The sequence below is a fragment of the Mauremys reevesii genome, linkage group 10 (genome assembly GCF_016161935.1).
Source record: "Mauremys reevesii isolate NIE-2019 linkage group 10, ASM1616193v1, whole genome shotgun sequence".
NCBI classification, from domain to species: domain Eukaryota; kingdom Metazoa; phylum Chordata; order Testudines; family Geoemydidae; genus Mauremys; species Mauremys reevesii.
This window is the reverse complement of record NC_052632.1, coordinates 2,957,363-2,981,481: the sequence shown is the minus strand read 5'-3', so window position 1 is coordinate 2,981,481 and position 24,119 is coordinate 2,957,363. Positions and strand designations below refer to the sequence as shown.

Sequence of the window (24,119 nt, the reverse complement as noted above, 5' to 3'; positions counted from 1 at the left end):
CACAGGCTCAAGCGAAAGGCCGGTCTCTCGGGACGACGACACGCTGCCTTGTCCTCACTGGGGTTTCGCCCCAAGCCAGCGAGCTCGAGCTAAGAACGCACCTTTCCCTTGGGAAGACGTGGCCGAGAGGTTTAGACCCCACATGACCAGCCTCCTTCCAAAGGCAGGGACAGCCCCAGCCCTCCCCGCAGCGCCTGGCTGCCGCGTACTGGGCGCCAATCCACCTACATGGCCCAGGTCTTTAGTCTTCGAGGACGGCGTACTGCTGGACGAGGCGACGGAGGCAGGGCTGTTCGGAGCATCTTTCTTCAGCCCTCGGGTTTTGTCTATCCCGTTCTCAGGCGGCGAGTGGGCTGGGCTGACACGGGGTGTAGCCGGATCCTAAAGACAGGACGGCATTTAGCACCTGCCCAGTGGCAGAGGAGGGGGAAAGCTTTCAAGTACCCGCTTGTCACGGTTTTCAAAGCGCAGGAGGGCCATGGCCATGCTGACCTCGCAATTCTTCGTTTCACATGCTGTCGTCGCATTCAAATACAGCGGGAAGGGCCCGAGTTTAAGGTAGCCCAAAGAGAGAGTGTTTAAACTAAAGGGGGAAATGGACTAGCTACGGGAGGGGACACGGCTCCTTTCACTTCTGGGCTTTACTTCAAAGCCAATATCAAAGCAGTGGCCCATGTGAAGAGAGCTAGTGCAGGAGGGGCCTCAACACACGGCGTAGCGACTGGGCGTCTGCACACAGACCCATTGACAAGTCTGACTGATCAGCGCCTCGTCGTGGCTGAGCCAGGACAGGCCTGGGAACAGGGCAGCCTTCTCCAGCTCAGGACTGGGCCTGCCCCCGCCACAGCTATCCCTGGCCTGTGGGGACATAGTGCTCGGGTCTCAATATGGCCACTCTTGGAAAGAAAAAGGCAAGGTCAGGCCTCCTGACACCAGACCGTGCTTTGTGATGGAGATTTAGAGACTGCATACCAAGTCTGGTGCCTCAATCCAAACCCTGCCCCCCTCCCACCCACCCCCGAAGTCAGCTTTAAACCAGAGTGAAAGCAAAAAACGACACCCACGCTCACCTCATTGGAGACATCGACCACCAGGTCATCGCTCTTGTCTCCGTCGCTGTCCTGAAACACACAGCAAGTCATGCTACTGCGAGAGGAGCCGACTCCGCCAACCCAGAAGTCAGGGGGAGCATTTTCAAAAGCACCCATGGGATTCTGGAGCCTAGAGCTCTTTCAAAATCAACTGGACTTCGGTGCTTTTGAGAACTGTAGCCAAGAAGGCTACAAAGAAGCCCCTAACAGAAGGAGCTCTCTTATCCCGCACTACGAGATCGTTTCCTCCATGTTACACCATCTGGCTGGAACACCTCGTTTTCAGACACACACAAGCATTAAGTGAATACCAAGAAAGCTCTTGTGACTTACATAGCGGCTCATGCTGTCCTTCTCCTCTGCTTTCCGCTTTTTGGCGTCGATGCTGTAGTCTGTAGAACTCCTGTGTTTCTCACTAGCTCTCAGGCTGTCCGATGGCGAGACAGAATTATTCTGGAATCACAGAAAAAAATCCAGGAAGGTGTTTAGCTCCACATTAAATGGGTCAACACAGTCTGAAGTGATTTCCGAAGTGGCAGCTTTTAAAACACAGCTAAAACTTTCTCTGAACAGGGATGAGTCTTAAATGCAGACCCTTGACCTTCTCCAAAAAACAAAACAAACAAATAAAAATGTTATTTTCATGTTATTTTGAGATCCCTACAAAATGCAAGCAACTGAACTATGATGGGAGCCATAAGAGAGCTCAGGGCACCAGTTTTATAAACAACCAACATCCTTCTGTGTGCTTGTAAAGAAATCTATTGAATGCCTAATTAGTGGTGTCACGCCCTCCATGGCCAGGGACCTGCCTCAGGCCATACTGCACCAACCGAGGGGCTTGCTCCTGCCCCCGCCCCCCCAGGTCAGAAGAGGTGGGCACTACAGCTTTCTCCACTTGGGAACCCACTCTGGCTCTGACACTATGCAGACTTTGGCAGGTGAGCAGCCCGGCTAGCCCTGACCATCCACCACTACTGAGCTCCTCACAGAGAGAAAGACAACGAAGCCTGAAGCTGCACCATGACAGGACTGTAGGGTAGGACTATGGACAGCTGTCTTGAACTTTTCAATGACCAGGGCTCCGATCCTGCAAACAGCTCCATGTGGTCAGACCTTGAACCTGCATGGAGCCCCTTGGACATGAGCAGGGCTTTGTGAGGGGGAAGGGGGTCGGTCAGTGCAGAGCAGCCCACAGCTTTGTGGCATAGCTTGCTGAGTTTTGAGAGCATTTAAAATTGTTCATGAGAGGGAGAGGCAATCGTATTTCTCCAAGGCAGCTCCTGCAGTTGATTGCAGGTGGTGATAAGTAAAATACACACACATTTGGAAAAAAGAAAGAAAGAAAGCTCACCAAAACTAGCCAGTACTTGGGAACTCACTTCCTCTAAAATGCAAGTACGTGAATAACTTTCCTCTGGCTAGTAGCCCCACTGAAGTCCTCACTCGATTATATGCCCTAGTAAGGTTACTGACGTGATAAAGAGTTTGCAGTGTCCTACTGATGAAGTTCTGCATTCTGGGTGAAAGTCTGGTTCCCATTAAATCAGTGGCAGAATTCTCATAGACTTCAATGGAGCCAGGATTTCATCTCCTGGGTTTATTAGAAGGCAAACTGCAAAAGAGTCAACACACTGCACTGGACCTGTTTTACATCACTTGTAACTGGACCACGCTGGGAACCGATCTCTGCCAAGCCACAAGACACGCAGAAAAGATTTTTAAAATAAACATTGACATGTCGTCAATATGTTCACGTAGTCACATTGGTGGGCTTTTTGCTTTGTTTTTCCTCTAAGCAACAGCATCCGATCTCAGAAAACATCATTCAGTACGTCTGCTCCTCCAGCAAGGCCTCTTGCATGCCAAGTGTTAGCTAAGAGCAAAAATGGCAGAACGAAGCCGCCTTCGGAGAGCAGAATTTAGTATGGAAAAAAAACGGCTACTTGGCCTTAACTACAGCAGTGTCAACTGGGGATGTTCTCATAGAGACGCAATTCAATTAGTTTCTACAAGCTGCAGCAGAAATTACCATCATTTCATTTCTTATAGGAGTGCCTGCCACCCCATGCTACATAGAAATGTTTTTAAGCTCCTCTGCTTCCTTTTCTTTGGTGTCTGAAAAGGAGAACTAAAGCAGTTCATGTTTCTCCTCAGTACCCAATAAGCAGCTTTGGATAACACCAGGGCCTTTCTTCTCAGGCAGTCATGCTGAAAAAGCTCGCAGCTACCAGAGAATCATGTCAAGCATTTAGAGGCATCGATCCATTCAGCTGTTTCTTGGCGCACTGCCAAGAAACTAAGTATTTTTTATTGCTCAGGCTAGGAAATATGAATGAATCTAGCTTTGCTTATAGTTCATATTAAACCCCCAACGGGAACATTTTCCCAATTCCAAAGAAAAAGGAGCCCAAACATTTTTATCTTTCGTACAAAACCCTCCCTAACCGTTCCCTACAACCTTAACAAGCAACTTAATGATGGCCAATCCCTCCCTTCAGCCCCCCTTAAACGGCACTTTTATTTCCATCTGCATTTGACTCTCAAAAGGCCCATTTGTGGTCTCTGCACTGTGAAAGTCGGCTATGCACGGATGACAGGGGAATCAGTGCAAAGTGAAGACTCAACTGTTTTTTGTCCTGCCAGCTTTTCTTTTAAACAGAAAGCATTGTGTACCTTGGGATAAGGCCCAAAGCAAGGGGGCAGGGGACAGAATTAAAGAGGACTGAGGAGGAGGGGATGAGGGTGGACTGTTCTTCAACAACAAAAAATATTAAAGAAAAAAGAAGTGAGGCAGCAGGTTTGTGTTGGTTTTGCATGGGCAGAAACTCTCTCTGGAATCATCCTCCTCTTTTTCTTGCCAAACACCAGAGTGTCTTCTAAGATGTAACCAAGTCAAAACAAGAATTAAACAAAAAGCTGCTAGAGGCAACAATTGCCCACAACCATTGCTATTTAGATGGTTAGTTAACTGCTTGACCTTCCAAGTCCTACTTAACACAATGTAATAGCCAAAGCCATCCCAACAGATTAGATGACCCAAGATAATAGAACAGTGATCAGGAATAAAATAGCTTTCCTAATCACTGAAGCAGTTTTATCCCTACAGACTTGACTGCACTCATTCACAAAGCTTAGTCAATTGAAACAGAATCTTAAAGCTGTGCAGCAATCAAAAAGATTTAAACCAAATCTCATAACGGGCACACAGAAAGTGTACCGGCCAGACAATGTGCATTGGCTGAATGTTTACTTCAGCAGAACTGAAGCGGAACATAGTCAGAGTCAAACAAAAAATTCTATTTTAGTTAGCACCACCCATATGATTTTTTTTTGTGTGTGTGTGTGTGTGTGTGGGTCCAACAGAGATCACTCGAGAGTCTAAACCCGGAAGTCTGCTTTTAAAAACAATAGATAAATTAAAAGCACAGCGATCAAAAACCAAGATAAAAAAAGAAAAAAAAACAAAGAAAAAGAACATAACAGAACTTACTGCATTTGAGTCTCGCTCTGTTAGGAATGAGGCCCGTGTCAGAGGTAAGGTCCCAGCCAAGATAAAGAGAAGACAGAAAAATAAAACAAGTTCAAATAAGTCTTAACAGAAAATAAACCTCGCAGTTCCTCATCACGTAGTGACTTCTGGCTTAATTCAATTAAAGCATTTCTGGCTCTTTTCATTTTAAATTACTTTCCCTTGTCCAATCACACACATCCAATATGCCCCCCCCTTTTTTTGTCTAAGTGAATTATATGGCAAAATAAACAGTGTCTAAAGGGAAATGCATTGAAATACAAAGAGAAATGGCAGGAACTAAACTATTTACACACGTTAAGTCATAAATCCAGGAGGAGAAGATACTGAACATCCAGACTCATCCTCTTTGTAGAATTACAAAGATAAGTGCTGCCACTTTAAAGGGATGTGGTCAGAGGTTTAGTCATTAATTTATACATAAATAGGCCCATTCTCCCCTTAGATCGCCAGACAATTTAAACTCATGTAGAAAAAATGAATGTAATTTGATAATAACTTTCAAGAACTTTTTCCTGAAGCTTTCACGGGGAAAAAATATCCACGACAATGAAACTTCCTAGGTTAGAAGAAGCACAAGGTAACTCTCTAAAAGCTGATAGAAATAGGGGGAAGAGACCCGAGATCTTGATATATTAACAGAGAGCAGAGACACGTGGAACTCCTCCAGCACTGTACTAGTTTGTAATTGACTTGATGCCACCATTTTTTGTTCTACAAAGATTCTCTTATTATCTCTAGTGATTAAAAAAATGACTTTGGCAGGGAGCATTGTTTATTTCCAGACGAGTGCAAGTTTCCAAGCAGATTTCTTGCAATTAGAGAGAGACTGTGTGGTTTCATATGACTCATTAAGCCCTGGCAGCCATTTTTAAGCAATAACTCTTGCTGTGTCCATATCCAGATATAAACCTTGTTGGAAGGTGTTCTCACTGCCACCTCAGTGACCCTGTAAGGATCTCCTAAGGAGGACACCTGCAAAGCATCTGAGTGTGTACAGTGCAGCTGTTTCAGATCCTCAAATAGAGAACACAATTAGGGCTAGATCCCACAAATGGAGTGAGAGGCTCTGATTTTAGGAAAGGCATCAACTAAGCCTCCAATAACAGGCCTGCATATAAACTTATGGACACAAAATAGACCATCAGCAGGGGCGAATCAGGCAGCATACGGAAAAATTGCTACAAAAGCTTGTCATCAAACCATGCTCACTATTACCCATGGGCAAAGAAAACGGCTGAGGACCCAAAAAAATTAAACTTTTTTTTTTATTAATTGGAAATAAATTGCTCCAAACATGAACTCAGGATTTGGCTAGTATGTGTTGTCATTAACAGGTGAACTGCAGAGAATGTTCTAAACCAGCCAGCCAGGCTGTCTTGGGAGCTCACACCTCAAACTGGAAATACCCAGACTCCCTGAAAACACTAGTCCCCCCAGAGTCAACCTGACAGTGGCTTAGCACAGGGGTAGGCAATAGGCAGCGCGTGGGCCAAACCCAGCTCGCCAGATGCTTTTGAACAAAACCCAAAATCTACTTACTTTTTTTTTTTTTTTTTTAAATGTTCTCTGGAGTCTGGACCTGGACAAAACTAATTAGCCCACACCGGCTTAACGCCTTTGGGACGAGACCTCAGGAACAGAGTCTCCTGCTCTGCACAGAGGACCAAGCCTGTGGCCCTTTATGTAACAACTGGGGTAGCCCTGATGTCCCAGCCAAAAATTTCTGGGGCTGGCTTGGCTTATCCCCAAGGGGTATTAGTCACCCTATAAAACTTACCCTCACTTTTATTTTCCAGCGTAAGGCATACAGTCAGCATACAAATCAAAGACTGACTTTTCCAACCAGTTGTTACTCCACTACGAAACTTCGGGGTGTATGATGCCAGAGCTACCATGAAGCTATACTAACTCTGAGTTAGTACCTTTTTAATATAACTGCCGTGCTATAGTTTCTTTTCCCATTATCCTTTGGAAGACAAAAAAATAACACCATCTTTGCAGTGTTTGTTTTTAAAACACACACATATGGGATGTAGCAAACTCCCTATGGGGCAAATGGTCACGCTGACATCTGTAGCACGATGCATTGTGGGTGCCAGTCTATTTTTAATTGGCATTAAACTTCTCCACCCAACCCACTCACTAGCGCCTGCTGCTGAACTCTGGGGAGCAGACACTCTCTGCAATTCACCCTTAGTCTGCATATGCTGCCAATCCAGTTCTGTATCAGAAACGTTCAATGGTTGGAAAAACGAATCAGTGCATCCCAGTGCACATTCTCCTCCAACATATGCAGCCTCGCTCTGTTCTATTTTTCCTTCCCAGATCCATTATAGCCAATTGGGCCCAACCCTGGGGGAAAAGGACCAGAGACCATATGGAAGGAGCTTTGCTCCATACAAGCACATCACAGGGTTAATGAACAAACCCTCAGCCCCTACCACCTAGGGTGCCTCGATAGCCAGGCCAGAGCTGGCACTACAAGGCACAGGTGGAACAGAAGAGATGGTCCACTGCTCCCACTACGCAGGGGGATCCCATCAGTGCAAAGACCAACCGGCTGCACCTCAGAAGCCAAGCAAGCCCCCTAGGGTGGGAAGCTGTGGAGATCTCTGGAGGGTGCCGTGAGATGAGCAGTCTCCGTGCTAAGAGGCTCTGGCCGCTGCTGCTTCGGCACCTCCTGCAGGAGCAGAGGCTGCCCCAGGTTGTCAAAGGAGTCAAAGAAGCCCATCAGTGCTTTCGCCATAGTGTTGCCCGGCAGAGGCAAAGGAGTGTTTCTGAAGAGCCCCGAGGGGCAAAGATGAAGAGAGAGGGAGACGAGAATATGTATCTTTAAGGCCTTTTGTTCTCACCTCGGTGATCCAGGTCGTGATGGTTTTTCTCATCTTTAACGGTCAAGTGGGCTTGGCTCCCAAGGGCCCCGAGAGCCAGCAGTCCTGAGCTACTCCCCGTGACAGGAGGGATTCCTGGCGGCTGAAGGCCTGAAGGGTGAGGAGGCAGCTGTACCGGGGGGCCGTGAGCAGCATGGGAGAGGTGTTGGGCCTGGAGCTGCTGCTGCTGCAATAAAACCAGCGGTAAGCAATTGATGGGAAATGGCATGTCATGCAGATATTAAATGGTCATGTGACACTGGGAGGAGTCACTGGAAGGGGCGGAGCCTGCTTCATGCACTCAGAGCATTATGGAGGGGGAATATTAAACTGGCTTAAACACCATATTCCTCTGTCTGCAAGGAGAATCCACGTTAGGAAGAGTCCGACTGAAGGGAGGGAGGCACAGACACAGGGCAGAGCTTATAATTGCAGCCCTCTGAGCCAGGGATAAATAGCGCAGGTGTTTGAAAGACACCGTCACTTGGGGGCTCCATTTCATTCCTGGCAATCCACTGAGAGAACCTGGCATTTCCGAGATGTAAGCAGAACAAAGGCGGGGAGGGGAAATTACACCCAGCACATCAACTCTGAGGCTTGTTTTTGCCAGATGTTAAAACTGATGCGATCTGGGAAGAAAGGAAAAGCATCCAGCTGTCCTTTCACGCTGCCTCAGAAGGCAGTTCCTGCTTGTTTGCTGGGGAGTAATTTTAAGGCATTTGGCAGTAAAAAGAAAAACAGGTTGTAAAGTCTTTTTGCACTTGTACGAGAGTATTCTAGCCAGTACATCGATACTCAGACTGAGGGGCATGACCCGGACCCACAAGGGGCTCTTTAACATGTCCCCTGCAGCTATGTTGTGTCATCTGCTACAAAACACCGTGTGATTTAAATATTAACCAATCAGGATGCTTTTGTTTTAATTATTTATATGTCTGTCATACAGTTTAAATAGGACTAGATAGTTCTATAGCAAATGAAACAATGAATTCCCATGACTGTGGCTCTTTTGGGTAATGTTGATCACTAATTTGGTTCCTGAAACCCTGAGGTCTGTGCATCGCTGAGCTAGCCCAAGGGCCCAGACTTCCCCATGGAACAGAACCACTGTTATGAGCTTTGCATATAGCAAGGAAGAGCCACCGTTCCCCCAAACACCCCCCGAAAGTCCCCCACAAAACAGCGACATTTCTAGTGTCCAAATTCATTGCAAATCTACCCATTCCCTAAAACAAACAGGCCAATTCAGCCCTGGCTAAGTGCTGTCTCCACCACGGCAGCACATGGGGAAGCTGGCTTGGGGGTGGGTTACGGATCTGGTTTTTGCTAACTCTGTTTAGCGACAGAAAGGAGAACATACTACTTCTTACTGGAAGTGTCACACCCCCGGGGGTAACTCCTGGCAGGCTGTATCTCTGCAGCTTGTCAAGCAGCTCTGCTGACAAGGCAGCAGTTACCACCCGATAAGAAGAGTGCAGAAGAGAGAGAGAGAGGAAAACCCAGCCAGGTGAGTAGATGGAGGCGGGGAGCCAGGCAGAAGCCCTTGGGTGTTTGCCGTAGCGCTGAATCGGCTTGCCAGCTGTGACACTCCAGGTAACTGCCCCTGTTTGGAGAGGACGTTGCTGCCAGCGGCCTGCAGTTTGTTTTCCTTGGCTCCCTGTAGACAGATACCTCCCACCCCTCCCACTCAGGGCCCCCATCTGCTGTTGGCAAGTCACAGAGTTCAGATGCCCCTTTGCCAGCCCTGATGCAGGCTCTGCAGCCAGGTGGCCTGAACTCGCCAACGCCACACCCTGAGCAAGGTCAGCTCACAAGGCAGGCGGGTCAGACAGTGCAAGTCCCTGAGCCCTGCCTGACACCCGCCCCTGCAGGGAGCCACTTGGCTTTGGCAGCATCTCCTCTCCCCAAGAGCAGCACGGGGGGGAGAACGGGACCTCAGCTGCTGCCAGTCTAATCCCGCAGCTCTCTCCCCGCCAGAGCTACGGCCCAGCCTGCGGACGCAGAGGAGCCATTCGCACGCAGGATGAAAGGCGTTCCAAGCTCACTTAGCTTTACTCACCACTGAGTGCCTGCAGGCATAAGGCTGGGGGCTCAGCGGCCAAGCAGGGGCAGGCCTGGCCCTCCAGGAAGCATCACTTCCCCCGCTCCCTCCCTGAGCAGCAGGGTGCTGGAGGCGCTGCCACCAGAGGGACTGGTGCTTGGATGGGGGCAGGCTGCACAGCTTGGCCTGCTCGGAGAGTCGCTCCAAGAGGGAGTGTGCAATCCGGCTTCTCCAGCCACAGCGCCAAATCAGGACCCTGGCACTCTCCTGCCCAGGGGAGCGAGGGGACACACCGTGTTCCCATGGTGAGTCGCAGCACCTCAGCAGCTGGACACAATTCAGAGGCTACAGCGGACGCATGTTTCTCTGCTCTTTCTTGTTCTGTGTTTGGAAAGCCAAGAGCCCCACCTGTCCAGGCAGGTGCCATTCCAGGGGTGGGAACAGTTAGCTCCTTTTTGGCTGGAAGAAGCTAAACAAAAAACATGGCCGGGGGATGTAGAGGGGGAAGAAATTTTCCTACTTCCTGAATTTCTGTTTAAAATACCAGGTGGCTTCGAGGGAGGAGGTGGAACCCCAGGGAGAGCCTGGCTGAGGATTCTCCCTCTGTTTTATTTTAACGTGCCCCAAGCGGACTTTTGCAAGTGCCTGTGACAAGGACACGAGCTGCCTGAGCTTGGACCCTCAGCAGCACGGGCCTGGTGCTGGAGAGCACTGCCTTGCATCAGCAACACGCTGTATCTATAAACGCTCCCTGCGGGGCAGGTGAATACTAGCACTGGTGAAAGGGCTGGGTGATTGTGGAGAAGCATTCAAGCCTTTTGATGTTTATCCAAATCCCTTTGAAGCTACCACTTCCTCAGCCCAATACCTCCCCTTGACCCTCCCTGCTACAGCAGAAAAGCCACAATCCCTTGCTTTGACATCCTGCACCCAACTGAGGCAGAACCCACTCACTGCAAGGCCTAATTGGAGCAGGCTTTCTGCTGGGGCCTGTTCCAGCCGAGCTTCCCGGAATGGCTCAGCGCACACAAGGATTTCAGTGAGGCAGAGACAGTCAGGCCCGATGGATCTGGATACCAGGTACCCAATGAAAGAGGGACCTGAATATTCATGTGTACCTGAAGACAGGGGCAGAGAGAGGGTGTCCATCTCCTACCCTTGCAGGAGGTCCCAGTTTCAGTATGGAGAACAGCCACAGACTTGGGCCTCTCTCAGAAGCAGATCCCAGGTGCGGTTGAATGAAAAGCCTAATGCACCTGATAGGCACCATTTCGCCCAGGGACGGCTGTGGGGACCTCTCCATTGCATGCTGCATGGCCAGGGACCCATAGGCCAGTGCTGGAAATGATGATGTTGCAGGGCCAATTTCTGCTCTCTGCTGCTAGGCAAAGAGCTGGAGAAACTCCTCTGAAGTCAGTGCCTTGCTTTGAGTTTACGCTGGTCCCTGGACTACATGACGTCAGAAAACGTGAGGAATTTGGCTTACGCCAACAGCAGCTGGGGTACTCCTAGTTGTGCAGTTCTGAGCTCAGCTCTGCTGGGGGCCTGGGAACAATGGGGTTGGTTTGTTCTTGCACTGCATTGTCCATTCACACAGGGGAAGTTACAGGGGTTTGGCTGTCGTCTGAATTGCCTGCTTCCCTCGCCCGTATTTATTTGGGCCATTTTAAGCACCCAAGTTATTTACTCTAAGGCAGTAACTCCTTGAAAGGAACCATTGGAGTATGTGGAGGGATAGTGGCTGCCGAAAGGGGGGTCAGGGCCCTTTGCAGCCCTAAGGATCTGAGCTTGTTGCAAGTACTCTCCTTCAGGGCTCCAGAATTCACCGAGGGCAGAGTTACATGCTGGGTTAGCCTGCCCCAGACGCTGCCTGCAGGGAACCCACAGAGCCATAGATACCTGTGACAGCCTTCCACAGGGTACAACGTGCCCCCACCCCGTCCGAGCCCAGCTCGGCGAGGCACGGCCTCACCCTGCCGTCTGGGCTGGAGTCCCCGCTTTTTCACAAGCGCTAGGACAGATGTTCTGCTGAGCCAGGGCACAAGGGCGCGAAGACACCTGGGGCGGGACTGCAGGAAAGCTCCTCGAACCCTGTCTTGCTTGCATCTGCGCCGCCTCCCCCAGGAACCCAGAGAGTTGAATTGTTAGGCCCTGATCCCACCACCTGTTGACCACGGTCGGCTCCCCCAGAGGCCAGCGGGAGGTGAGGGAGCCCAGCACATGACCCTTCGGAAAGCCCCGCACTGACTAACCCTCTCCCCCCACCCCGCACATTTCTGAGGAAGTGCCGTTCCCACCCCCCCCTTTCACCTTGGTCATTTCCCATAAAGATGATCCATCTTAAGGAGTCTCCGAAACTAGTGACATGCCAACATGTGCCACTTAGCTCGTCTAGGCCACCGGACAGAATTAGCATGGAGTGGAGGCTAGGACCCACAGACAGACGCATCTTTCAACAGCTGCAAGAGGCCCAGGGCTCAGTGGAAATGGGGAAGCCCAGAGGCAATGCAGAGCGAAGGGGCAGGATGGGGGACAGGGGACGCATGGCTACGTGGGTGCCCTGGTGCACCTGATGGGTTTCTCCACAGAAAGCTTTCGGTTTCTAGCACTCTCAGCAGGGCACATTTCACAAAGGGGGAAATCCCCACACGGGATGCAACTTCCCAACCAGGGCTGTGATTTGAAAGCTTGCACTATTTATTGCTTCAGAGTGAAGTGTATGTTTGAAACACGGCCTATTCCAGAAACGTCACTTCTCAGCCATGCAAGAGGCCAACCTATTCCTTCACAAGTAGTTTCACTCTCAAAGTTCGCACCTGCCTACGTGCTTGGGTAGTGGATAGGGGAGGGGAAAGGGTGTGGGGATTACGGGTGGCTTGATCCTACACCAATGGAAATACTCTCCCTGACTTCAGTGGCATCAGCTTTAAAGGAGATAGGCTTGAACCCAGGCTGCAAGAGCCACGAAGCTACACATCTGCATTTTATAGTCCTTGGCCCCGTCTGTTGCTGGGGGTGGCGAGGACAATGCTGTGCAAACAGGAAAGTAACTTCCCCCTCTGCCTCCCATGAGATAAAAGCAGGCAGCAGCTTATGCGGTGGTTGCGACCGGTCACGCTGCCCATGATGTTAGCCAAAACCAACTCATCGCAATGGGACCCCAAGACCAGCCACCTTCGGAATCACCACCTGTGGAAATGGGAGGGATGTGTTCTGTCACCGAGCGCAGCCTCCTGCCTCTGCAGCACGGCTCCTGGCTGGGCATTCACGAGGGTTTGGTCCAGCTGAGTCGGAGATGTGCTGAGCACCCCCACCACTTCCTTCAGCAGATTATCCCACAGACTAGCAGTTCTTAGCATCATCCTATTATTCTTAGCTACACCCTCTTGAATCATTGCTCTGCTTGCAGAAATCCGGACTCCCTATGCCGGCCCCCCTCTCAGCATATTTAACTCCGCCGCTTTGACTTACGAGGGACTGACTGACAAAGATGAACCATAACTGGCTACCAAAATCAATGAAGCTCTTTAAACCCAAACCTTCATATGCCCTCCATTCCCCACAAACCCACCTCCTCTTGAGCCAGGCCAACATGGCCCGTTTGTGGGGAGTATTGTGGGCCAGGGGTTTAGCGTGAAGGACTCACCTATAGAGAATGACTTAAGTGAATCCATAGGTGCCAACTTCCTCTCTATCCAGGGGGTGCTCCCCCCCCCCCAGGCCTCGCCCACACTCTGCCCCTTCCCCCAAGGCCACCCACCCCTCCCCAGAGCATGCCCACCCCTGCTCCGCCTCCTGCATGCCACAGAACAGCTTGGCTGCAGTGGGCGGGAGGTGCTGGGAGGAGTGGGGAGAAGTTAATCAGCATGGTTGCTGGTGTGACGGGGAGGGGGAGGCGCTGGGGAGAGGGGGAGCTTGGCTGCTGGTGGGTGCTAAGCACTTGCTAATTTTTTTCCCCGTGGGTAATCCAAGGCTGGAGCACCCATGGAGTCAGTGCCTGTCAGTGTCTCTAGTTGGGATTATTTGTACCTCTATCTGACTTAGGGTTGTGAGTAGCACCCATCTCAGTAGTATCCAGGCACTTCATGAGATGACATTTTCTTGTATTTATAAGATTCAACTTCCTTGCAGAGAGATTAAGCACAACACAGCCGACTACTGACAAAAGAGGGGAAAACATTTCTAATGAGCTCTCCATCTGAATGTGTTTTATGTTTCTCTGTTATACTAGCAAGGGGTTTTTTTCTCTTTTTTTTTTTTTAAATACTTGCTGATAAATGTAGTAGACAAGAGAATAAGATGTGGGGGTTTTCTCCTGTTTTATTTGAAATGGTCCCCAAAGCTTCTCTGCTTTGGGGAAAAAAGGGCTGTTTTTTAAAAAATGCTCTTAAGAGCAAGTTTGAAGAGTTACTCCCTGCCCTCATGGCTGGTGTGAGAAGCCACGTTAAAATCTATCTCCCAACACAGCAGCAAATGCAGCAATGAGTATCTGAGTGTGCGTGCTGAGGTTAGCCATTCAGTGGTCCTACCCAAGCTTTGAAATGAGCACCTTAGGTGCAAGTTGAGGGCACGGGGCAGGAGACATCACACCTTTGCCTTCAGCGACAGTACAGCAGTGCTAGTGGGCATTAGCAAGGCTGTGGTTGAGATGACGACACCCGGCTACCGTGACTGTGGCTTTCACTACACTGTGAAGTGTGCACTGGTGCAGCGTGTGCATCACATGGCCTGTACCCCAGACAGGGAGGCTAGAAAAGAATGGCTGGAATGACCATCACTGCAGTAAGGTGGGCACTGGAAACAGAGAGGTCTTCCAAACCCAATGGTAAACACCAGCACAGAGTAATTAGGAAAGTAAAACAAGGGGCCTCTCTTGTGTACTGGGCCTTCACCCTAGGGAAAAGGCTGCTGATTTTATCCCTGGTGACTATTAGCACCTAGGCTGAAAACTTCCAAAAGCAGAAGTTTGGAATTTAGCATGGCTGCTGGAGCTCGTACTTCTCTCACTTAAATCCTAATCCCAAACAAAAAGAAGTTTTCTGGAGATGCACAGACACAAAGATGTTTTCCTTCTGGGGTCTTAACAAATATGGTTAAGATATGAGGAGGTTACAATTTACTCCCTTGTAAATTGTATGTAGAGTGTTTTTAATTGGATTATGTACATCATGCTTCATGCCTTTGTTAACCGATTTAATGGTTCACCACTTAAGTTCACCACTTGCGTTACATTTAGTAAAGTAGTCTAATCATTTCCAGAGTTAGAACCAAATCGAGGGCTCAATTTCACAGAAGCCTGGAGCAGGAGAACTGTAAGACAGTGACCTAGATGCATAAAATTAACAGTTCCTGACCTCAGAAGGGTGGGGGGGGGGGGAGAAAAAGAAAAAAAGAGGTTTTAATGATCTGCTGCATCTTCATACTTGTCAATTTTGTTTACAACATCTGAACTAAAATGATGATTCCTTCACTAGCTTATAAAGACAAGTTCCTGATGTTTATAAATGAAGTCCTACTTGCATACTGTAGCAAACTTGTTTCCTCATAAATAATTTATTTAAAGCACCTGTCAAGTTTAGGAGTCTTCAAATTTGGTATCTCCTCCCCCTTTCCTTCTACCTGTTGACACAGGCCATGTTACTTTCTAGGTATGGAGTTTTATGTACACGCATGCACACGCACACACACTCTCGCTCTCCCCCCAAAAAGTCAGCACAAGCAACCCTGCTCCACACAAACAGCCTTACAGCAATAAGCTGGGGGTATGCACACAATGGAGAGACAGGAAGTTTGCTAAAGATGCCAGCTCTCAGCTTCCGTGTTTCTGAAGGAGCTCTGAGGTGGCGAATGACACACTAGCTGGCTCCTTTCGATGGCTGAGCAGTTCGAGACCCTTGTCCCAGGGACTCTAGAGCAGGGACTTACCAAGGGAAGGGCTGGCTTCCCCACACTGGGCAGGGCCCCACGTTAGAAAGGCCAGGGTGCCATTTTCAAACAGCCTTTCACGCTTAGACTGCCTGTTGACCCACAGAACCCCCCCCCCCCCCAAACAAGTGTCAGGGTCAGCACCTCTGCACACTCAGATACTTGTTCCTTCCAAAGCAGCAGTATTGCTCTGCGGCTTGCTGTTAATGGGCATGAAAATGCAGCGGGAATTACACGAGCCAGTCGGCCCCTCAGAGATTGGGGTGATCCCCTTCCCCCTCTGCAACGCCTCCTTAGCCAGCGGTCACTACCAAGCAGATCTGCCACATCGCAGCGTGTATCCGCTAAGCCATTGGGGGTGGGCCACGCACTGCATTAATGCCGAACCCTCTCTCCTCTCGCACGATCAAAGCTCATGGTGATCTCTTGCTGTCTTTCTGACAGCAGCCACTTTTGGGTTCCTTCTTTGACAAGATAAAAACGCTTGACTGGATTAGCTTTTATCCTTTGCAAGTGTGCAGTCAAGCACGGCCCCCGAGCTAACGCACTGTGCGACTGCCCATAATTCCTGCCTTGTGAAAATGTGTCAGGCAAAACGATTAAATGGCTGCCTGCTTAACGATGGGACGACAGTTGCATTCACTCTGATCCGAGGAAGCAATTACCTAGGAAATGGGGGTCACAGGCCCCACTCATTTACCTTAATTGAATTCCAATATCTGCCTCAAGCTGCCTTGACCTGCCGTGTAGCCTCCTAAACACTACTTAAAAGCAGCTAATCAAAGCCAACGTCTCCGTTTTCACACTTACACTATTGAGCCCCAGGATCACCCAGCGCACCGGCCAGAGAGCGGAGCAAGAGCGCACGACCCCAGTGCACTGGCACCAGAAATGCCGAGAACGGAAGGCAGCAGCAAGGCACATGACGCAGCAGGCGCATCTCTTTAAAAGTCATCTTAAAACCCTAATTTCAGAAGAGCTGTAATGAGGAAAGTTTGCAAACGATATGGCAAATCGCCTGCACTGCTCTGTGCCATCGCAGCCAAGGCACAAACACCACTGCAAAACATTAAAAGCCACTTGAGAACTAGACACCCATGCCAAACAAACAAGACACATTCTTGAGTCTATCAAAGTGTTTCCATGTGTCCCTGCACATGTAATTCAAACTTGGCCCTCGCAAGGAGTAACATCAAGGAGTCCGAGCCAAAGCTTTGATCTACCTTAGAGATTTTTGGGGCCAAATACCCAGTTAAAACCATCAATCCAGACTCTGTTTTGAGAGCCACTGTTTTCCTGGGGGACACACCAATTACTGAGAGTCCCACGTTGACAACAGTTCACAAGACAACAACGATGAGGCTATTACCAGGGAAGAGGAGCCAGGTTTGCCTCTGTTCCATTAAGAGCAATGGAAAGAACGGAGTGCTGGCAGAATGGAAGTAACAGTAGTTTGGGGGAAGTTTATTCTTTGAAAATCAGACTTCTAACTGGCCCCATGGTTGTGTGCGTCTAGCTCCAATAGACACAAGGGCTCTGTCTACAGATGGGAGTGGAACAGTAGTACTCAACTACTGCACACTCTGTTGGGATTTTGAGTAAATACCTGAAGTACATCAAATGTAAGGCCTATTTTGAGGCCTGATTAAGCAGAACAATTGGCAAAGGTAATTCTATCACTGCTAGAAACAATTAAAACCACTGCAGTGTTCAACTTTTGGGATCTTAGTGATAAGCACCCGTAACATTTACATGAGTAACTTAATGCATGGAACAGCAAGTCAATCATATTTACGGCACATTTCACATAAACAATACAACAGAGACATACCTGATCTCAGGTGGCCAGAAGAAGGGCTAACACATCCAGACCAATTAAAAGAATAAAAAACAATCAAGAACAGCCCCAAATCTCAGAAAGGTTTAGCTAGTTTCCCATATTGTGCTCAAATATAGAATTTTTTTTTTTAAAACAAAAATTTTGCATTTTGACTGATCTCAGTGACTTGATCTGTAGCAGCAACATTATCACCAACTGCTAAAAAGGAGAAATCAGTCCCTTTCCCCATGGCTGATGAGGCTTTGAAAGAACAGTACGAAGTGAAGCATGTTTTCATCACATTGGCAGCACCTCGCACCGTTTAAACCCACCTCTAAAGTCAGTTACAACAATTAGAGCCTAGAGAGGACACTCCTCCTTTGCACTGCAGGAGTGCTCAAAGACCTCATTCAGGGGCCTCACTGCGCTGGGCTAGAGAGACATGGTCCCTGCCCTGAATCAGTTTTCTGATTCCAAGACTTACTTGCTCAAACTGGGAATTTCAATTAGTAATGTGCAGCCCTCTGGCAGCGACTATGGTTCAGAGAAACGTTCCTGATTGTCAGTATATTTGCAAGCTGCCATTCTTTAAAGCCAGCTAAGTGCAGGGTTGTCTCTGGTCATGGTAAGTGATAGGAATAAAAGGGGTATACACACGGTGAGAGGCAGATTTGGAAGTCCACGTACCCCGATGATAGCATTCAGCTCTGTCATTGTCACTTGCTTGGCACGCTCAACAGCCTGGGCAACCTGCTGTTGGTGCTAAGGGAACAGAATTGCAACGGCACATTAGAATAAGGAACGTCTCCAAACAGGGACTGTACAGAAAGATCAAAGAAAGCCTGGACAGCCCCGTCAGGGGGCAAAGCTTTACTTGGTGAATTTGCTCATGAAAATGAGGAGCTACGGACCAATTGGATTCAGCTCCCTCTGAAATCAACAGAAAAGATTCTCTGGCTCCACTGGGAGTTGCATTGGCCCAAAAAGCTTTGAGCAGCACACAACAGAGCTGGACACTATGCAAGTTTCCTTTTACTGCTCTGACAATGCACATGCATTGTCTGTCGTGTCTGCATCCGCGTGATTGTGCATATTGCAAAACTAACTGTTAAACCAGTCCGAGACCTTTTTCACTTGTGCCATGAGTCAGAATTTGAACCCGAGTCTAAAGACTTATGCTAGATGTGACCCACTCGTGCTATAACTGCCCCTTGACCCAAGATGACTTTACAAATTATTCATCAATAGCAGCACTACGTGAACAGCAGACAGTCATAAAACAATTCACATCCATTCCCTTACCTCTTGTGACAGAAAAGGCATGATTTGAGCTAGAATTGTGTTCAATCTTTTAGCAATCTCGGTCTAAAAAAGGAAAAGAAAAGAAGACTGCATTTAGTGTAGTCAAAAAATCATCTTGTGTGGACATCAGAAACATTAAAGCATTTAGAAACAATCAAAGCAAGACTTTTCTTGGAATAAAAAAAAATTATCCCCAAAACCAACCATTTTCCCCCTTTCCATAGATCACGTCACATAATAAGGAACAAATTTTAAAGAGGCATCAAGAGCACACAAATATACCTTCTCTAAATCCTTCATGCAAGGTGCATGGAGGAAATAAATGATAATATATTGAATTCCTTTCCCTAACAAGAGCTAAAAGATGCAAAACAAGATTGGGATAAACGGAACCAGTTTCATGTCTGTCTGTATTTTTTACCATGATGGTCTCAAGAAAAAATAATCTAAATGGTTAAAATACTGATGTTATCCAAATTAGCAAGGGAGCATGTGAAAAAATATTAGCCTAACGTGTCAGTTTCATATCAATCTCCCTGAAGCTGCTGCAAGGAGATTATGGTTACTCTGGCAGATCACTTAAATAACAGCAACATCCACCAGTTTATGTAACCCAGTCACACATACATTTAAATAAGCTAGATTGTAAAGTAGCACAAAGACCAACTTGGTTTTATTCACACATTAGCAATTAAGCCTCATCCCAGCATGGAGTTGTGATCCTTGTCCATTTATCTAGGCATCTAACAAAGCATCTAATCACCATGGCATTTCTCAACTCATAAAATCGACGTTCTCCACTCATCTGTTCACTTTAGGTTATAACTTTATTTGAAAGGGAACTTTAAAAGATCACTGTTGCATTCAGATATCTTGTATACAATTCCAAAGTGGAGGTGGCTTTGAGCTATGCTGATAAATCTTCAGAATTATGTTAATCTAAACCATTTCTGCAGTTTTTGAAGAAATTTGCTTATGACAGTTCATGTCTTTCAAAGGTAAAATGAATTCTGCATTCTCAGCTCAGATCTTCATATGGCAGCTTGTTGAGATCACATTGCATTCACGCTACTTATTTCCAAGTTTTATGGGCTTTCTTTAAAGAAAAGCTTCACATTCAAACCCTGCACAGGTAGTTAGTCAATGGCGAATCTTAGGTAGTGCTGTGAACAACCAACATTTTACTCAGATCTCAACTTCCATCCACTATTTTTTTTAAAGTCATTCTAGTTAATTCTGCAGCACTTACATCACTTAAGAACTTTAACCCGAAACCATTTGCACCTGTCAGCTGACCACATAACTCAGAAGTTTAATAATAATGTTCTCCACTGTCAAATTGTGGTTTTTGCAACATCTCTGTTGAGTAAAATGTTTTAGGTTAAGTGAAAACTTAGATTTCATATGAGTCAGCAGTTCATATTTTAAACTTAAATATTATAGACCTGATGTCACTAAAATCCCTGTACACCACTCTACCATTGAAAATCCCAGTACACCACTCTACCATTGAAAGAGGACCTTAAAGTGAGAGTGAATGTAATGTACATCTACATCTGGCAGTGTGAATGGGCCTTAAGCACTGGGTCTTGGAACAGCTGAGAAGTAGGCTGTAGACTTAAGTTTAAGACACAGATAGACTTTCAGCTCTCCAGAAAGGAGAACTCCTAGCTGCAGGGAAGTTCAATGCCAAGTGAATGAGTTATGGAACAGAAAGTAAATCAAATGTTGCATTAGCTTTCCCAAGTTACGTGCCTGTACCAAGAACAGCTTCTGGGTCTCACTCTTAGGGCCCTGGGGTGAGGGAGAAACAAGAGACTTAATACCACCAGACCTTGTGTGATCCTAAGGCTGCACGGAAGAGACGACAAAGCCCTATATCAAAATAGTTGCAGCGACACATTAAAGGTGTTTCAAGAAAGTGGGTTTTGCCACAACAACTTCAGTCCAGTGGAAAAAGCTACAGGTAACATTTTCAAAACGATTGAACTTCCATTTTCAATAGCAACTCAGACACTTGGGATCCTAGCTCTTAGTGAAAAACCAATGGGACTTCATCCTTTTTGAAATCTGTACTCATGAGCAACATTCCAGTCGTAGGGATTTGTGGCGTGCCAGTCAAGCGCTCGAGTACTAAGAGGAGGATCACAGTATAAATGCAGAGGCAGAGGATCACCCAAGTATTGAGGCCCTGAAAATACATCAGCATTAGACTCACCCACCAGGCACGTGGCCTGCTCTGAAACAGCGGGGAGGAGCCCGTGCTCTGCCCCAGCCACAGCAAAGCCCTGAGGAAGAGTCATCGTCTCCTTTCCCTGGTTCACCCACCCAACTTTTACACCACGCACAGCTGAAGGCCTGCGCTGTAGGCACCATCCTTTCTGTTGACTGGATGGGATTCCATTCACAGGAGGGTGACGGACACAAGATAGCTTTTCCTGCTCCGGCTTCCCACCCCTGCAGCAAGCCCAGCGCCTGCTGGCCAATGGAGCTTACAGTAATGCAAACTGATGTCGGTCAGTGACGTATTATACTAAAGACATCAGCATTCAAACCCAAAGGGGGCATGAGAGTTCTCCAAAACAACTGCTCTTTTAAAGATTGCAAGGGGGAGGGGGGGAAGCCCTGTATTCCAAGGGTTAATATCAGCAGCCTTGCCCATTAAGACAGCTGTTAAAACAGCTTTTGATCCAACTTAAACACCGTCTGAACATCAGTAAGAACTCAAGAAATACGGCTTCAACAATGGAGGCTGGTCGAAAGCACACTGGAACACGATCAAACATTTAAAAATTCCTTTTGATAATTCAGAGCCGCTTGTTATCAATAAAACAGAAATGATTAATTAGGTCAACCTGCATCTCCCCCTCCCCGCCAGCCTCTCCTCAGCAAGCTGCTCCTTTAGCAACAAGATGGCCAGAAAATACCTCCTGTTAGAAAAGCAACATGAAGGCAAACAGGAATCAGTTTTCCAGAAAACTCACCATCCCCCCTGAAACTGCACAGGCTCAGCCCATGTACCTTCCATTTAGCAAAGGCTTCTCTAGAGCACTCAGCCATATGGTATCTAAGCACTTAAAATAGCAGTTTAAGAACATAAAAACTGCTAGAGTGGATCAGGCCAATAGTCCATCTAGCCCCAGTATCCAGTCTCCAACAGTGTCCAGTACCGGAGCTTCCGGAGGAGTACATGGAACAGGGCAATTTTGGAGAGATCCACCAGTTTTCCCCTGCCGGCTCCTGGCAGTCACTCCGAGGGTGACCCCAAGTCTGGGGTTACATCCCTGACCATCTTGGCTAACAGCCATGGATGGACCTGCTTATCTAGCTCTTTTTAACCCAGTTATACTTTGTGCCATCCTAACATCCCAAGGCAATGAGTTCCACAGGTTAGTTGTGCCTTGTGTGCAGAAACACTTCCTCTTGTTTGTATTAAACATGCTGCCTATTCATTGCATCAGGTGAGCCCTGGTTTTTGTATTCTGGGAAGGGGTAAATGACACTTCTCTATTCTTTGTCCACACCATTCGCGATTTTATAGCCCTCTCTCATATCGCCCCTTAATCGTCTCTTTTCTAAACTGACCAGCCCTAGACTTTTTAGTCTCTCCTCCTGTGGAAGCTGTTCTGTGCCCTTCCTCATTTTTGTTGCCCTTCTCTGAACCTTTTCCAATTTCACTATATCCTTTTTATGACTGGGAAAGCAGAAACTGGCACAGTATTCTATCCCTTTCCTAATAGCGCCTAACATTTTATTAGCCTTTTGGTTGCTGCTGTGCACTGGGCTGAAGTTTTCAGAGAATGACACCAAGCGTTTTGTCTTGCGTGGTAACAGCTACTTTAGACCCAATACAGTTGGGATGATGTTTTCCAACGTGTATTACTTTGCACTTAACACTGAATTTCATCTGCCATATTCTTGCCCAGCCACCCAGTTTTGTGAGATCCCTTTGTGAGCCTTCACAATCAGCTTTGGACTTAACTATCTTGAGGAATTTTGTATCTGCAAACTTTGCCACTTCACTGTTCAACATATTCCTTAATGATCTGGTAAAGGGAATGAACAGCACAGGTCCCAGCACAGATCTTTAAGGGACCCCGTTTACCTCTTTCCATTGTGAAAGCTGACCATTTATTCCCACCCTTTGTTTCCTATCTTGTAACCAGTCACTGATCCATGACAGCTTACTTTGCTTAAGAGCCATTGGTTAGAGACCCTGTCAAAGGCGTTCTGAAAATCCAAGTACACTAGATCCCCTGGATCACCCTTGTCCACATGCTTGTTGGCATCCTCAAAGACTTCTAATAGATTGGTGATTAGAGTTTATACAACGTTAAAGGGGCATGCATTTGAATTCTGGGCTCCCTCATTTTTTACATACTTTTCACAGAGATATTTCAGTTAAACAACTTCCAAAATATTTAGTTAAGAAAAAACACCCCCCCACACACACACACAAAGTAGTTGGGCAACAATATTATAGATGAAGGTGGCCGGAACCATTAGGACAGGCCATTGTTAGTTAAGTTGCTGCACCCAGAGTCTGAGTAAAAATCAGTAAAGATTATTACAGCAGGCAGATGTTTAGAGAGACTCGTGTAATTTTAACATAGGTCCCTCTTTCCTTTCCAAAGAGCCAGGAAGTAACTATATACCCCTTGACAGCTGGTGAAATTGTCTCAAGGAAAAAGTTCTTACAAACCACTGGATTCCCCCCCCCCCATGTGCAAATAATTTTACTAACCCTGTTCTCCCCTGTGCCCCCCCCCCCCAATTCAAAAAAGGTCAACCTTTTTTTGGCATCACCATTGTATTCTTCCAAATCCACAGTGACATTTCAGAAAAGCCTTACTGATCGGATTGCACCATATGCTTTTACTAGCTCTTTCAGAGGTCTTCACTGCTCCTTGGCTCTTTGTTTTGAATCATAAAGCTCTTGAAGTTACTATATTCTGAAGCCTGTACATATAAGTACATTGCCAATGGCTTGACACCACATTGTCTAGCAATCAGCCCACTTAAGTTTCCAACACCCTAGGCACTGCACAAACCCAACAGACAGTCCCTGCCCCAAAGAGGTTCTGTATCTACTGAACTTTTAAATGTGTAAAGCACCTGTGATTTCAGTTGACTAATCTGAAATAACTTTGCACCTTTCACCCAAAGATTCCACAGCACTTTGCAAACATTGAGCCTTGCACCATCCCTGATGGGGAGGGAGATTATGGCCAATTTACAGACAGTAAAGGGAGTCTCAGAAGTGTAAGCAATTAGCCCAAAGCAAGAAATCTATCTAAAGGCTTGGCTCTCCATCCCCTCTCTTCTAATTAACCTGCCCCATCTTCCCTAGCTGTTGGTTATCTGTTCTTGTTACAAAATCGATGCCAGGACAAGGTACATATGTGAGAACCTCAGAGTTACAAAGACCTCAGGAATGGAGGTTGCTCGTAACTCTGAACAGAAGTTCTTTCAAAAGTTTATAACTCCACATTGACTTAATGCAGCTTTGAAACTTTACTATGCAGAAGAAAAATGT

General features: G+C 47.3%; 1 protein-coding gene and 1 long non-coding RNA gene across 10 annotated transcripts in view; both read right to left on the bottom strand.

Annotated features, from left to right (window-relative positions):
- Positions 1-24,119, bottom strand: part of TLE3 (TLE family member 3, transcriptional corepressor) — a 46,387-nt gene that overhangs the window by 11,125 nt on the left and 11,143 nt on the right. For 2 of the 9 annotated variants that reach the window (XM_039490687.1, XM_039490689.1), the window contains exons 5-11: positions 18,584-18,646; positions 17,939-18,043; positions 7,479-7,683; positions 4,585-4,601; positions 1,425-1,544; positions 1,071-1,121; positions 229-381 (exon numbers count right to left, since the gene is read on the bottom strand). In XM_039490687.1, coding sequence (XP_039346621.1) covers positions 229-381; positions 1,071-1,121; positions 1,425-1,544; positions 4,585-4,601; positions 7,479-7,683; positions 17,939-18,043; positions 18,584-18,646 — 714 coding nt within the window. The remainder of the gene's footprint in view (positions 1-228; positions 382-1,070; positions 1,122-1,424; positions 1,545-4,584; positions 4,602-7,478; positions 7,684-17,938; positions 18,044-18,583; positions 18,647-24,119) is intronic. The other 7 variants (XM_039490690.1, XM_039490692.1, XM_039490691.1 and 4 more) reach the window with 5 other exon arrangements.
- LOC120372992 lies at positions 12,212-13,837 on the bottom strand. Its single transcript, XR_005585314.1, has 2 exons — positions 13,567-13,837; positions 12,212-12,726 (listed from the first exon to the last, which is right to left on the bottom strand). It is a non-coding gene; the product is annotated as an uncharacterized LOC120372992 (long non-coding RNA).